Source organism: Temnothorax americanus, unplaced genomic scaffold (genome assembly GCF_048541705.1).
Source record: "Temnothorax americanus isolate GAGA-0224 unplaced genomic scaffold, ASM4854170v1 Scaffold114, whole genome shotgun sequence".
NCBI lineage: Eukaryota > Metazoa > Arthropoda > Insecta > Hymenoptera > Formicidae > Temnothorax > Temnothorax americanus.
The window spans coordinates 25,217-41,330 of NW_027509247.1; the positions used below are offsets into that span (position 1 = coordinate 25,217).

General features: G+C 32.5%; 1 protein-coding gene across 12 annotated transcripts in view; it reads left to right on the forward strand.

Moving 5' to 3' along the window:
- Positions 1-1,916: 1,916 nt before the first annotated feature.
- Positions 1,917-16,114, forward strand: part of Spir (spire type actin nucleation factor) — a 270,912-nt gene continuing 256,714 nt past the window's right edge. For 3 of the 12 annotated variants that reach the window (XM_077426517.1, XM_077426521.1, XM_077426520.1), the window contains exons 1-7: positions 2,073-2,316; positions 2,503-2,595; positions 7,357-8,008; positions 8,096-8,127; positions 8,229-8,352; positions 11,706-11,860; positions 13,972-14,181. In XM_077426517.1, coding sequence (XP_077282643.1) covers positions 7,690-8,008; positions 8,096-8,127; positions 8,229-8,352; positions 11,706-11,860; positions 13,972-14,181 — 840 coding nt within the window. In that variant the 5' untranslated portion in view covers positions 2,073-2,316; positions 2,503-2,595; positions 7,357-7,689. Of the gene's footprint in view, positions 2,039-2,066; positions 2,317-2,502; positions 2,596-7,356; positions 8,009-8,095; positions 8,128-8,208; positions 8,353-11,705; positions 11,861-12,924; positions 12,996-13,971; positions 14,182-16,114 lie in introns of those variants that run through there. The other 9 variants (XM_077426518.1, XM_077426524.1, XM_077426526.1 and 6 more) reach the window with 9 other exon arrangements.

The following is a 16,114-nucleotide window of genomic DNA, read 5'->3' on the forward strand; positions in this document are numbered from 1 at the left end:
GTGACGTTGGCTCGGTAATTTGATGAATAAACATTATTTATTAATCAAATTGACTTTCATACGGCTCAATCGACGCGGAATCGTTTGGTGGTCACGAATATCGTAATTAAAACGTTTGGTGGTCAATGGTTTTTCTAAGAAATAGAAAAAACCGTACTCTCACGCCATTGGTCGCATGACTCTGTGACGTTGGCTCGGTAATTTGATGGATAAACATTATTTATCAATCAAATTGACTTTCATACGGCTCAATCAACGCGGAATCGTTTGGTGGTCACGAATATCGTAATTAAAACGTTTGGTGGTCAATGATTTTTCTAAGAAATAGAAAAAACCGTACTATCACGCCATTGGTCGCATATGACTCCGTGACGTTGGCTCGGTAATTTGATGAATAAACATTATTTATGAATCAAATTGACTTTCATATGGCTCAATCGACGTGGAATCGTTTGGTGGTCACGAATATCGTCATTAAAACGTTTGGTGGTCAATGGTTTTTCTAAGAAATAGAAAAAACCGTACTATCACGCCATTGGTCGCATATGACTCCGTGACGTTGGCTCGGTAATTTGATGAATAAACATTATTTATGAATCAAATTGACTTTCATATGGCTCAATCGACGTGGAATCGTTTGGTGGTCACGAATATCGTCATTAAAACGTTTGGTGGTCAATGGTTTTACTAAGAAATAGAAAAAACCGTACTCTCACGCCATTGGTCGCATGACTCCGTGACGTTGGCTCGGTAATTTGATGGATAAACATTATTTATCAATCAAATTGACTTTTATATGGCTCAATCGACGCGGAATCGTTTGGTGGTCACAAATATTGTCATTAAAACGTTTGGTGGTCAATCGTTTTCCTAAGAAATAGATAAAACCGTACTCTCACGCCATTGGTCGTACGACCCCATGACGTTAGCTCGGTAATTTGATGGCTAAAGATTATTTATCAATCAAATTAACTTTCATACAACTCATTCGACGCGGAATTGTTTGGTGGTCACGAATATAGTCATTAAAACGTATGGTGGTCAATCATTTTTTTTTTAAATAGAAAATACCGTGCGCTTACGCCATTAGTCGTATGACTAATAGCACAGAGTCATACGACCAATGGCGTGAGAGTAAGGTTTTATCTATTTCTTAAAAAAACGATTGACCACCAAACGTTTTAATGACAATATTCGTGACCACCAAATGATTCCGCGTCGATTGAGCCGTATGAAAGTCAATTTGATTGATAAATAATGTTTATCTATCAAATTATCGAGCTAACCTCACGGAGTCGTACGGCCAATGGCGTGAGAGTACGGTTTTATTTATTTCTTAGAAAAACCATTGACTACCAAACGTTTTATTTACGATATTTGTGACCACCAAACGATTCCGCGTCGATTGAGCCGTATAAAAGTCAATTTGATTAATAAATAATGTTTATTCATCAAATTACCGAGCCAACGCCACGGAGTCATGCGACCAATGGCGTGAGAGTACGGTTTTATCTATTTCTTAGGAAAACGATTGACCACCAAACGTTTTAATGACGATATTCGTGACCACCAAACGATTCCAATTAATAAAAGTTCGATACGTTGAAGTTGTCCGGCCAACTTCATAGAGGTGATCCTAACCTTACCACAAGCAAGCATCTATAATTTTTAGTACTTTAAGCTTGGTGGGAGTGTGGGAGTAAGATAAGCCTGAACGTGTAAACGCAATAACATCAGCGTTACTAAATCGAAGTTAGAAGCCGTGTAAACGTACTCTATTGTTATATAGGACCAATTTCAAGATAAAAATTTGCGCCGGAAGTGAGCCAAATATTTTTAGGAAATTACTAAACTGCTGCTCGCTGCTGCTGCATTGCATTTCACGAAATCTTACCTTTATAATGTATATATTATGTGCAAGTTGGCAACATTGGTCGTTAAGAGCTTGGCGAAACGGCGAATTGTACTGTGCGTGTGCGTGTGCAGTGTGCAAGTCGCCGACTGTGGCAGACTGTGGGTTCTCGCTTCTCGCTGCTTGGTAGGGATTGACATGGATGTTTCTTTGCCGCGTAAAGCCTGATCTACAATGTGCTCTTTGCTTTCTGTTTTTTGCTCTTAACCTGTTTGCGATTATCCCGTATTTCGCAATTGCGTCGCGTAACGCGATGTTTTTTGTTCTCTGTCGCCTAAGATAAAAATTAACGAACTTCAGAAGAGACAAAAAACATCACGTTACGCGACGGAATTGCAAAATACGGGATAGTCGCAAAGAGGTTAAGAGCAAAAAACAGAAAGCAAAGAGCACATTGTAAAGAAGTAAATATGAGAAAACTATTTAAGATTTAGAAATATAAGATGACAATTTTATATAGAGCGAAATTTCGTAATGTCAATTTTGAAACTTGTCTGAATGCGCGTAATATTATTTATCGTCATAATCTGTTCAGCTGTATCATCTGCAAATGGTTAATGCAAGTAAAGATAAAATAATAACAATTTCAGGATAAGCGACACAAAACAACGACTATTTTCTACAATCATCTACTGATGTGTAAAGTGCAAATAAGTCTTGGTTATCATGTATAATGTAAACACGTAAGTAATATTGCTTGTAACTAATATTATTACTGCATAACAAAATCACAGCATACTTTCAATTTTAAAGATCAATAGAAGAAGGTATACATTTTGCGCATTGTATATGTTGTACAGTCTATTCAGAGTAAATGTACCAAGTATTATTTTTACTAAATATGTTTTTAAGACGTCATAAAACAATACATGATAAGAAAGTAAATAAGTTTTAATAAGACAAAAAAACAGCATGCTTTGTAGAAATTACACTTGATTATATAGGTGAAACAAAAAGAATTATAATATTAATATTTAGTTTGATCTCTTATAAAAAAAAAAAAAAAACAGTTTTAACAAATATTTTATATAGAGAGAGGAGATTTATATAATTTTAAAATCTTTTTTATTTATCTCTTATGTTTCAAGAGCTTTTAGATTTTAATTTTTTTACTCATTTTAAATTGTTTTCTAGTTTTATTAAGTTTGCATTGGCCTAATATTGGGCTAATATTTAGATATGAAACCTAGGTAGAACAGAAACTTACAATAAAGTCAAAATGACTTCAAAATGATTGGTAAAATGATGGTAAAATAACAAAAAATCATTATTTTGACATCATTTTGACTTTATTGTGACTTGCTGTTTTACCTGAGAATAAACAGTTGTGCCATCAAAAAAAAACTTTTAAAGAAAAATGAATTTGCATGAACATATTTGATTAAGGGTCGACAGGAGACACGTTGAGAGCCGTGAACTACGAATCGTAAAATTTGTATTACAGCCAAAATAATGAGAAAATCGCACTTTAACTGCGATAACTGCTACAGAGCGATTTTTTGGAAAAATGGTCAAAATAAATTTTCCGAAAATAATATCCGTAATACGAATTTTACGATTCGTAGTTTACGGCTCTCCACCGTGTCTCTTGTCGACCCTTAAACTATGGTAATAATTTAGAAAATTTACTTGTTTATACGTTTTTAATTGTTAATCTTGTTTTAATTTATTTTTGACATGATAGGTTTTATATTAGTTTTATTTTGACACTTTATTTCGGCTTATATTATCATACAATCGTACTTATCCCTTTTATCAACTGAGGACTTAAAATCACTTCTTCCTTCCTTAAGTCAGAAATAATTTTAGCCTATTAAGACCATTTAAATTACCATAGCTGTGAAATTATGTGTAAAATTGATTCAAAAAGAATTAAATTTTGAGTTATTTATATAGTTATAGCCTGTAGAAAAAATAACGATATGAGCTAGAATAGAATACTATAAGAAAACTGAGAGACAAATGTTTATAAAGATAGATAAATTGTTTAAAACTGTAAAAAGATTAAAATGAAAAATTCATGAAAAATAGATTAACCTTTAAGGCCCAGTTTCACAAGTGTTGGTTAACTTTTAACCTTAAATTAACTCACTCTTCGTCTCTTTCTAAGGGGGATGTTCATGAATTTCTCATTTGTGATGTTTGTGAAACTGGGCCTAAAGCCTTGTGTCCACGATGCTAGAAATTGCTCCGAGATCTCGGACGGAAAAAGAATTAACCAATCGCATTGGTCAATTGCCGAATTATTTAAATATGATTGGTCAATTTTTTCTCGATCCGAGGTCTCGGAGCGATTTCTAGTATCGTGGACACAAAGCTTAAGAGCCACTTCGACCAAACTCTGATTAACTTAATCGTTGATTAGTCCAATCGCATTTGCTTATTAAGCAGATTGACAAATGCGATTGGTCATTTCCAATGGGCTAATCAACGATTAATCGGAGCTTGGTCAAAGTGGCCTTAAGTATGTACACGCATTATTTTTAGTAATATATAGTCACAGCTGGGATCTGCAGGAATCCCCACAAGTTTTTTGTTTTCTCTAAAAGTAATGTGTAAGATGTAAGTTTTAGAATACATAATAAATAAAACATATAACTGATATCTCGCATAACTGAGAAAACATGTAACAAAAATCGCGCTTGGGGTCCAGCCAGACTCCGCCCGTGCAGTTAAAGATTAAACTAGAGACCCTATAATCAGAGTCTGGCCATATGGTAGCAACTTTTGATTGGTTCGCCATTTCTCGTCAAAAGCAAGAGAAACAGAAAGAGAAAAAGATGTAAGAGAGAAAGAGATCGAAAGCGATATGAATGTATATCTTTCTCTCTTATATCCTTCTTACTCTTTCGCAGGATTTTGACAAAATTGCCTTATGGCCAGACTTTAATTATAGGGTCTCTAGATTAAATCAATGCAAAAAGAACTTTAAAAATTGTATAAATTATTTACAATGTTTTTAATAGATGTTATAAAGAAAAGAAAAAGGAAAAAATTTTTTAAATCAAAGCTCCTATGCTTTTTCCATCATGTGAGAACGTGACGTCATAGGCGAGAAATGATACGTTGAGAATTTTTAAATGTAATTTTTAATTAAAAAGAGATTTGCATAAAATAACACTTTAGATCATTTCAGCACACTTCAAAAATACTTCGAGAACGAGAACTATCCTCTTCTTTTGACAGTTATGGTCCCATGGAGCGGATTACGCGGAAGCGGAACGGGTGGATTACCAATCACGGGACCGTTTCGACGGAATCTTGGAAAGAGTTCTATCAGAACAATCTCGTGATTAGTGATACGCTCGTTCTGCTTCCGCGTAATCCGCTCCATGGGACCCGACCAAGGGGATCCTGCAGCCGTATGATTTACCGACATTATCGTTTTTCGATGGATCTTTTAATTGGCTTTATAGAATTGCAAAAATCTTTTACAGAATTAAAGTACGCACAAAAATCAAGGGTAACAAACGCGATTTTATATCAAAAACATCAAAAAATTAAAAACATTACTTATTTGGGCACATACACAGCTGTCATCTGACGACAATATTTGCTTAAAACAAAAATTCTGCAGTATGATGCATAATGTTTATCATCTGCCCTTGGGAAAACATGTAGGAATAATATCGTGCAAGTAGAAGTAAGATTCAATGCGTACAAAAAAAGATCCATCGAAAAATTATTTTAGTAATGCAAATACGGATGCAGAATGATAAGAAGAGGAGCAGCAACAGTAGTTGCCGGATCTTGCGAGAGATGGCGAGCAATCGAAAAAAGGACAGATGTCATTTCGTTAGACAAAGACAGATATAGGGAAAACAAAATTAGAAAGGTTGACATTATCGACATCGAGGAAGTTCGCCTATACAGGCTTATATGCAGGCGTATGACTGGACTTCGTATTATATTCATTTTACGGCTGTTTATTAATTGTTAAGAATAAGGGATAGTTTTCATTGTCAGAATTTTTGAAATGTGCTGAAGTGTTATTTTATGCAAATATCTGAAATATTTTTTTATTTGGAATTGGCATCTTTTTATTTTACAATATATATGTGTATGTATATGTGTAGGTATAACAAATTGCGTTTTCTATGAAGTATGCTATTTTTTTAGTCCATTATATTTAATTTTTATTACATACATCTTATTTTTAAAAAAATTTCTAATAACGTGAAATATTTAACATATTTACTTTTGTACAATATACAGTAGCGAACAAAAGTTTCGGGTCAGGCAGATTTTTTCCATATTTTGGGTTTAAGAAAATGAACAAAAAAAAGATTAACTAAACAAAATAACAGTATATTCGATGTCTTGTTGGTGGCAGATACGATTCCAAGTACAAAATATCTAAATCAAGTATGGGTGAAGTTATGGATGGATCTTTGAACATGATAGAAATCCAAAACACACTTCAAAGATTATATCACAGTATTTGTCTGCCAAAAAAGTGCGAGTTTTTGAATGGCCCTGTTCAAGCTGCGTTCCGATATTCACTGCCAGTACTGAAAATCTATAGTGTACGTAAACTGTAGATTTTCAGTAGTTACTGGCAGTGAATATTGAAACGCAGCTTCAGTCTCAAGACTTAAATCCTATTGAACATTTTTGGGATAAACTTACAATTAATCGCAGAGCAACCAACAAGAAACATTCGAATAAACAAGGAGTGGGTCCACTTAACGCTCACAACGCTAGTGAACATCATTCGTCCTTGTTTAATATTTGATAAACAACAATGATGAAATGATTCTAAGAGCGTTCTGAGCGTTAAGTCTTAAATAGGAAAAGATCCCTTGAGACACAATCACCCTCTTAATCGTCAATGCTACATCGTTACGCCGCAGTCATTATTTCTAAGGGCCGTGGCTACCAAATACTAAATATTACTATTGTTTTTTTAGTACTTTCTAGTGATTCAGTTAATTTTTGTGATTTGAAGTTCCGGGTTCGATATTTATGATCATACGTTTTTTGTTAAATAAAGAAATAATTATGTTGTTTTTTTATTGTTAACAACGTTTATTCATAGCAGATAGAAGTTTTTAATTGATCCTCTTGGGGTTACAATTTTTATTCACCACTATCTTTATCTCCATACTTTAGCCCTTTTTGGATCAACGGTTTAACGTCTCTTCCGAAAGACGGACGTTTATTCATAGTAAAATATGTTATTTTTTTAGAGTTAATTTTTTTTGTTTATTTTTTTTAAACTCAAAAAATCTGCCTGGCTTGACACTTTTTTAATCGCTACTGTAGGTATATGTACAAAATGTACATTTTCTTTCACTAATCTTGAGAAATAATCAAGCACATTATTATTTCGTTTTAAATTTGCTTGTAATTTGATTATATATGATCTTTTATTAACACATTCTATAAAGAAATTATATAGGTACGTATATAAAATTTTTACATGTACTATTGTTATATTTCAGGTAATTTTGGCAATTACAACTTATAGTATACAATTCCTACTGTTTCTTGTTAATTTAGAATAACAATTTTAATATACTGTGCAAGCAAAGTAAAAAACAACATTCTTTATGAATGGAAAGATGTGATTCTCTTCTAGTGCAAACTATAAATACTTGATATGACATTATATTACGAATATGATATGATATATACTATTTAACATAAACAATCTCATAGAAGTTTATGATGTATCAGTATATTCTATATCAAAGGCTATTAAAATAGTATATTTCTAATGGGGAGATACAAAATTGACATATAGCGAGTATCCATAAATAGAAAGTATTCGCACAATGTCGAATTCTAAGAAAAGTCCGGGACCGGATTGTAATCAGAAAAAAGCTGCAATTCTCAAAGAGTCACAAGCAGTTAACAGAAAAGAAGATGCGTCGGCGCGGTCTAAGTGTAAGTTAGACTCGCACGGTTGTTTAAATCTTCAGGATATTCTGCTGATGTTTGATAGTCCTGTAAGTCAGGAACGAGCCTGGGCATTGTGCTATCAGATAGCTAAAAGTTTATCACGCTCAACGGAAAATAAGTTTTATGAGATATCGGAACTCTCGCAAATTATACTTCACAAAGATGGAGACATCTGGCTTGAAAACTTGGCAGGTGATTGTTTTGTTCTAGAATTTACAAATGATTTATGAATTGTTACTATAATATTAGAGATAATTGACGGGATAACTTACATTACAGGCTCTAAGCAATCTCTTGTTTCGGAAGAGAAGGTAAATATATAACTTGTAATAAAATATTTTTATTTTACAATAAATCTTACCTATATATATATTACGTATAAATTATTTCAGTATAAATTTTTTTTGTACAGGCGGTATTCTCGTTAGGCATGGCAATTTTTAAAGCCTTGGACTTTGGTTCTAACGCGGGAGAGGAGATAGCTTTATTACCAGACCTAGAAGCTCTCATTACATTGATGACAAACTGTAATCGGGGTAAATAATTTTTGCTTTCTTATAGAGTTTTGTTTTTGTAATCAATTTTTTTTTTAGTTTTCTACGCCAATGTTTTAAAATATCGAAAAATAACTTTTTTTTTAATGTCACATGTGTGTATGTGTGTGTATGTATGTAGGGGGGGGACTGGGGCTGGATGTTACACAAGGGTAAAATATTATAACTATAAAAAGTAGGTTCATGAAACTGAGAAACGCTAGATAGCGATAAACACATTTTGAAGCTAAATAATCATACATTTCACAATCGTTAGCGTTTCTTAGACGGTTTCATGAACCTACTTTTTATAGTTGTAACATTTTACCCCTGTAACATCTAGCCGCAATCACCCCTACGAATTTTCCGAAATTTCAACCGGCTATAACTCAAGAACTGCTTGAGCTACAGCGCTGTATTTTGGCATAGAAGTAAAGTAGTTACTTTTATTTACTGTCATTTTTATAAAAAATCACAATATTTTAGATTTTAAGGAGGTTTATCTACTATTCTGGAATAAAACATGCGATCGAATAATAATATTGTTACAGCGAACTCGAATTATATGCAATATTAGTCCTCTTCTAAAAAGGGCATGCCGTAGGTATTGTTGTCACTTTTCCGCGATGCCGATTGGTTCTCTTACTGCGCTTACTTCATTTGCAGCTGTCATTGTATATTTTGACAGTTGTGTGCATCAAGGGTTAATAGTGTAATAGTAATAGCATAATGTTAAAGCTAAATAGCGCGCGCGAAGCGCGCGTCTGTAGTGTCTAGTATAATAAATTGTAGATGTTACTTATGTACCTACTTTAATTCTTCGTAAATTATTAGTGTATAGAATATTAACAAATATATTCCAAAGTATGAGAACGTCGACTCACGAATCGTTGTCAGGTACTTATATTATCCAATATTATAAAGTAAAAGGAAAATCACAAATAATTTATAAAAACCTATATGATGAACAATTGTCAGAGAATACTAGAGACTTAAAATGATTAATATATTAAAAATTGCGTGTCGTGGATTCATGATTAGTGGTTAAACACTGTTTGTGAGGTTGGGTTGCATCAGCTCTTGCGCTGCGGCGCCGACGTTGCCAAGTCTGTCACTGCTAATTCGATCCGCGAGGTAAAAGTAAACATTATGACAATAAAGTTTTAAGCCAATTCATGAGACGCTGAAAATGAGCGTCGACAAGGTGAACGTGGTGATTTCGCTTTGACGCTATCGTCAAAGAAACGAAGTTGAATTTATTTAATATGCAGCGTCGTCGCGCTGAATCGTTGTTAATCGTCCCAGCACAATTACACATAGACTTCGAAACATACGTAAAATATTAATTATTTTCAAGTAATATCTTTAAGTAATAAAATATTTTATAGTATATATAATCAGAAATAATATCTTTATATTAATAATACATAAAAGATATTATTTCTGAAGATTTTTGCTTGCTTGCTGAAAACGAGCGTCGAGCGTCGAGCGTCAACGTGAAAAGGCATCTTTAAATCCACATGGTAAAATCCGATTTTTAAAGTTTTTACACGATCGTTGATGTTTCATCTGTCAAATGTTAGTTTTTCAAAGTCGCTAAGTATGTATATACTAACTAAACCGCATGTGATCATATACCTCAGAGCGACCGTTTCTCATGAGGCGATAGGTTCAAAGTGGTCAACTTCTGAATAATATTACAAAAGAACTATACGGGCAATATAATCTGCTGTAGGATTATTTGTGTAAAGTGTTTATGTAAATTATATAAAAAAATTAAGACTCTAAATTGACTTTTGACTAATAGGCAAACCTTCTTAAGGCAGTTTTAATTTTTCAAAAAATATTTGTAGAAGTTCTAACTTCCACAACTTTTGAGATATTGGGTTAAATTTTAAAAAATGAATAGAGTATTATTGAAGAATGGTTGGTTTTGTTTGATGAGGATTGGTGAAAGGTTTTATTTTTTTATTTTTTACAAAAAACATTTTTTTAAATGTATAAATTTTTTAATTTTTTAATAAATATTTATAATATTCCAAGTGAAGTTTTCCAACTAATATATTGATCTCGATATATTAAACAATTATATATTGAGAAAATGTCAAATTTTCATTCAAATTAATTTTTTTTTATTTATTGTCTATTTTTTGTGAAGTTTTTATATAAAAATAAAAAATGTGTGCAAATTATAAACTTGCATATTGCTTTCTTACCATTTTCTTTCGCTTATAAAACTTCCTCTATGAGGAAGCCAACCTATTATGTGCTAATAATTTTACTAATTTCTCTCATAGAGGAAGCTGTATAAGTGAAAAAAATGGTGAGAAAGCAATGTGCAAGTTTCTAATTTGCACACTTTTTTCATTTTCTTACCTTTTAATAATGTTTAATCGCGTATTTAAATGAAAATTTAAGGTATTTCTTTCACGGAGGAGCGTATTTTGTAGGCGTTTAAGCAGGGCCTCAGCAAACTCTTGTATATTGCATTAAACTTATATAAAATCAAGTTATAATTGATTATTATGTTTAATTATAAGAAAAAAGTAAAAATATGTGTATTTAGTTTCATTTTTCGGTAAATTTTACTGTCAGAACAATATGGCAACGCTGCGCTTTTCAGGGCGCCGATTGTAAAATGTGAAGTTGATAACAAAAATGTCAATGTAAGTGTCAATTTCATTAATCAATGAATATTGTGACATTTTCTTTTTATCAAAGAGAAATTTTATAATAATAATGAGTGATAAAAAACATAAAGTGAGGAGTAATGTGAGCAAAAATAAAGGACAATTTTTTGGATTATTTTTTTTTAAACATAATAAATAGTTGATAATAAACCGTACGTGATGAACTGAAGTGTGACATGAGCGCACAGCGTTGCCAAATAATTCCTTGAAAGTCGCCATTAAAAATATTCATCTATAAACCACATTTCAAATCAACTTGTAACATAAATATTTTGTTTAAATATTCGGTGGCTCTGTATTTTTATCGGCACTATCGAAAATATAGAGTTTAGCGAATATGTGTGTGTGTAGCGCAGTTAATATTTAATATCTTAAGATATTTGATAAACAAATTATTACATTGAAATATGGAAAATAGACTTTTTCGATAACGTCACATATAAATATCGAATTTTCAAAGTCATAATTCTTTTTTACATGTTCGGTAATGTGGTTTAATTTTTTTCTAGCGTAAAGATATGCATTTTAACTTTCTCGTACCAAAAAATCAGTTAATTCTTAAGACTTTGGTTTGGTGTCATGAAAGGAATACCTTAAGTTAATAAAATGATAAAAATTAGTTTTTGTTTTATGTAAAATTAAAATGTTATTTAATTATATTATTAGTCTGTGAAGGTGATGCAGAAGAACGTTTACAAGAAACTGATGATGAAGGCATTGAGCGAGATTCTGGTGACACTGATGCAGAGGATTATATGATGCCAAAAACTGCTGAATCATACGCAGATAATTCTACATGTACCTTGAAGGCTGTTCTTCAAGTAAATTTGTTATATTTTAATTTTTAATACATTGCGTAATGATTTACACTTTGATAATGCAATTAATAATAAAAAAAAGTAAAGTAACTGTGAGGTTATTCAAAGATCTTTCTAAGTAGTTAAATTAATTTTATAACAAACACAATAAATACAATTTTATATTTTAACTCTTTTGGTACGGAGCGACCGAGACGCGAACGGCCCTCCAGTGGCCGAAGCGTCGATCCGCCGATATACGAGATTCGGTCGAGAAAACTAGGCACTCGACATTCAACGTTTTCAATTATTATATTTAATAAAGCTCAATAACAAAAACAATTTAAAAAATTTATATTAACAGAAGCATTTCAAGATAACATTTTAAGTTGCTCGGCCGCAGCGAGCAGTATAATGGACAGACTATAGTCACTCTCTGTACCGAAAAGGTTAATTCTTAAGCGGGTATTCTTGTTTATAAATCTGTTGTTGAAGGTGACTTTTAGAATAGAATAAATTTAAAACTATTCGAGTTTTTTTTTGCAATTTTTTACACAAAGTATTTATTGTAATGTTTTAAAAACATGTATAAATTTTGTTAAAAAAAAAAAAAAAAATTAACATGTGGTTTTGTACACTCGGGCACAAATGGTGCGCCTCTGATTGGCGACCAGTGTTGCGGACGTTGTATCTGAAAAGGAAAAAAAACCTAAACATTCTTAATCTGTATGAGTGTTGTGAGAGTTGGTACCAGAATTGAGTCGAAATAATTTTTTTTCTTTCTTTTATAACTCGCTGAAGAGGAAAAAAACGTAGGAAAAATCGACACTCAACATTTAGCCGCAATTTTGTAAAGAAAAATTTTTCTGGCCGAATCTGGTACCAACTTTCACAACACTCATACTGATTAAGGGCCGATATCACAGTCTCCGATTAACGTGATCCTCCGATTAAACTCACTCTTCGTCTCTTTCAAGGGGGATAGTTAGAAAGAGATGCAGAGTGAGTTTAATCGGAGGATCATGTTAATCGGAGACTGTAATATCGACCTTAATAAGAATATGATGTGTTGTTTTTTTTTCTTTTAGATATATACAACGTCTGCACACAACACTGGTCGCCAATCAGGGGTTTTTTCCCCGCATCATTGTGCCCGAGCGTATGTACAAAACCACATTAATTTTTTTTTTTCAACAAAATTTATACATGTTTTTAAAGCAACAATAAAAATGTGTAAAAAATTTCAGAAAGAAAATTTGGTAATTATGCAGTATAGGGGAAGCACCTCCGATGACCTTGACCTTGACATATGTTGTCAAGGTCACCCTCCTGAGTGACCTTCAGAAGGTTTTAGCCGTCGCTCGTTTTTTATTAAAAAGTTATTAACAAAAAAAAGTTTGGCGACCTCACCGATTTCAATGACCTTGATATATGTTGTCAAGGTCATGACCACGAGTGACCTTCAGACAGTTTTAGCCGTCGCTCGCTATTCGTTAAAAAGTTATTAACAAAAAAAGTTTGGAAAGTATAGCATATATAGGTGCATATATAGGTTAGTTGACGCGCTTTAAACACTTAAATACTTTTAAAGCGCGTCACTAACCTACATAGGTACGATTTACTGCTTTAAATGTTGTGTCTTGGTAAAGCAGCGATTTTTTCGCAAAATAATGTATTCTCTGCTTTAACAAAAAAATTTCAATTTATCAACAATTTACTGCTTTAAATGTTGTGTTTTGGTAAAGCAGCGACTTTCTCGCGAAATAAATTATTCTCTGCTTTAAAGAAAAACCTAATATTAGTCGTTTATGCCTCTCAGTACTTAAAATAACTGCTATATTTTCGACTTTTTTTGTTTATAACTTTTTAATAAAAAACGAGCGACGGCTAAAACCTTCTGAAGGTCACTCAGGAGGGTGACCTTGACAACATATGTCAAGGTCAAGGTCATCGGAGGTGCTTCCCCTATACTGCATAATTACCGAAAATTTGAACAGTTTTAAATTTATTCTTTTCTAAAAGTCACCTCCAAAAAAACAGCATTCTAGACAAAAATATCCCTTTAATTGTGTTTATGGATTCTGTAAAATGACATTTGTTACAAGAACAATGCAAAATTTTTACTTGCATTTCAGATATGTGTAAGGCATGTGCAAAGTTTACACGAAGATACTGATAATTATTATCAGAATATGATACAAGGATTTGTGGAAGAGGCTCTCAATCTCTCACAGTTTCTGGAGAAAGTTGTCGATAAACAATCACAAGATTTATTTAATCCAAATAATACCGATCGTAGCTCAACTTCATTGCAAAACATTGATACATTGGATTTTAATGATTGGGTAAGTCTTTCTGATCGATATAAAAATATACTGCAATAATGTTTCATCATGTTTTCACAAAGAAATTATTGACTTACAATTTATTAAGAAATTTGATGTAGAAGGAAATACCTTAAAAAGAATCCTATATATTTTTAATGGAAAATAGCTTACAGTTAATTTTGTTGAAATTGAAATATGTTACTGTCAATGGGCACAATCTCGTAAAATTAATAGTTTTGTCGCCGCAGAGCTTTAAAGCCTTAAAACATTAGGATTTGGAGGTAAAGCTGACATGAAGTTTGGAAGCTTATTTTTGTCTAACAAGTGAGTGTACATTGCCCGTCAACGATTCCTTTTCTGAGGTAAGGAGGGAACACATAAGTTTTCTAGTGACTTTAATAGAAGTAACCAATAAACGGCTATATTATACCCAATTCTGTACACGCTAAAACACGCTTATTGACAGTCGTCGGTGTCGTTAACGGTATCGGCGCAGCTTTTATACAATATGAAAAACCTACGCAACGCGTATCGAATCGTAGTTGTCAGTAGGCGTGTACAGAATTGGGCCCCAGGTAGCAGAGTGACGTCAAATGATGTATTAAGACCGTCTTAATGACGTCTCTAATGTCAATAAAACGTTATTAAGACGTCTTTAGACATCGTCCTGCTACCTGGGTAAACAACTATATCTTATAAACAAAGGACTATACATTTTAAATGTAATAGTGATTTTTCAAATCAGCTGAAATTGAAATATGTTGTAGTTTAGGTGATGCTGATTAAAAGTCTCCATGGGCACAGAGTCCGAATCAAATCTATGAAAGTTATGATGGTTTAAAGTGAGTGCCATTGGAGTTTAAAAAAAATGTCTGTTTTTTTAAATATATTATTTATTACGTATATATAATGTATGAATGTGCGTGCGTGCGTGTGTACGAAAAATAATATATATGTGTATTTAGACTGTTGGCAGCATAAAAAGATTGAAATTTGTAACGTACAGCAGATGTGGAAATCTAATATCTTAATGGTTTTAAGCATTGTTTCCTTGTACTCAAAAAAGCCAATAAAAAATACAGACAATTGTTGATGTAGAAGAAAACTGATGTGACATCTTCAAAATAACTAGGACTGAGACAAATAAGAACTAATATTTTATATACTAACTAACCGCGATAATGACTACTTAAGTGGCTAATAAGACTTAGGATAAACTGATGACTGACAAAGCGATGTAAGTTTGATCGTGTAATCTCCACGTGATACATACTTAAGGGGATCCTAAAGGCGTCTGTAATACCGGCTTTGTTTTTTAGCACTAATCTTTTAATTGGCTTTATAGAAATACAAAATTCTTGTCTAGAATTAAAGTACGCATCAAAATCTAGGTCATGGTGGTCGAATTTATATCGAAAACGAGAAAAAATTAATATTTTTGTTAATTTTTGGTATACGTGACGACAATATTTGCTTTGTACAAAAATTCCACAATAAATATCCACAAAATTAGACCGGCATGATCTAGGGACAACATTTAAGAACAATATCGTGCAATTAGATCTAAGATTGAAAGCCTAGAAAAAAAGATTAGTTTAAATAAACTTTTATATGTGCAAAAGCACATTCAGGTTGACATTGCGTGTAGCGAGAGATGGCGCAGCAATCGAAACAAGGAGAGATGCCTCTCGTTTATGACATAAGAAAACAGGATTAGAAATGTTGACATTACCGACGTCGAGGAAGTTCAGCCTTCACTTTAGGATCCCCTTAACTTACAATTAGTTAATGCTAATATCAGCGATTACACAAATCACTCACATACACACCCACACACTTACATACATGTATATATTTTTTCAAACATTTTTATATTAACATATGTATTCAAAAACAAGCATTTTTAAACTCCAATGGCATTCACTTTGTTATCTTATCTTTTATGGTGTTG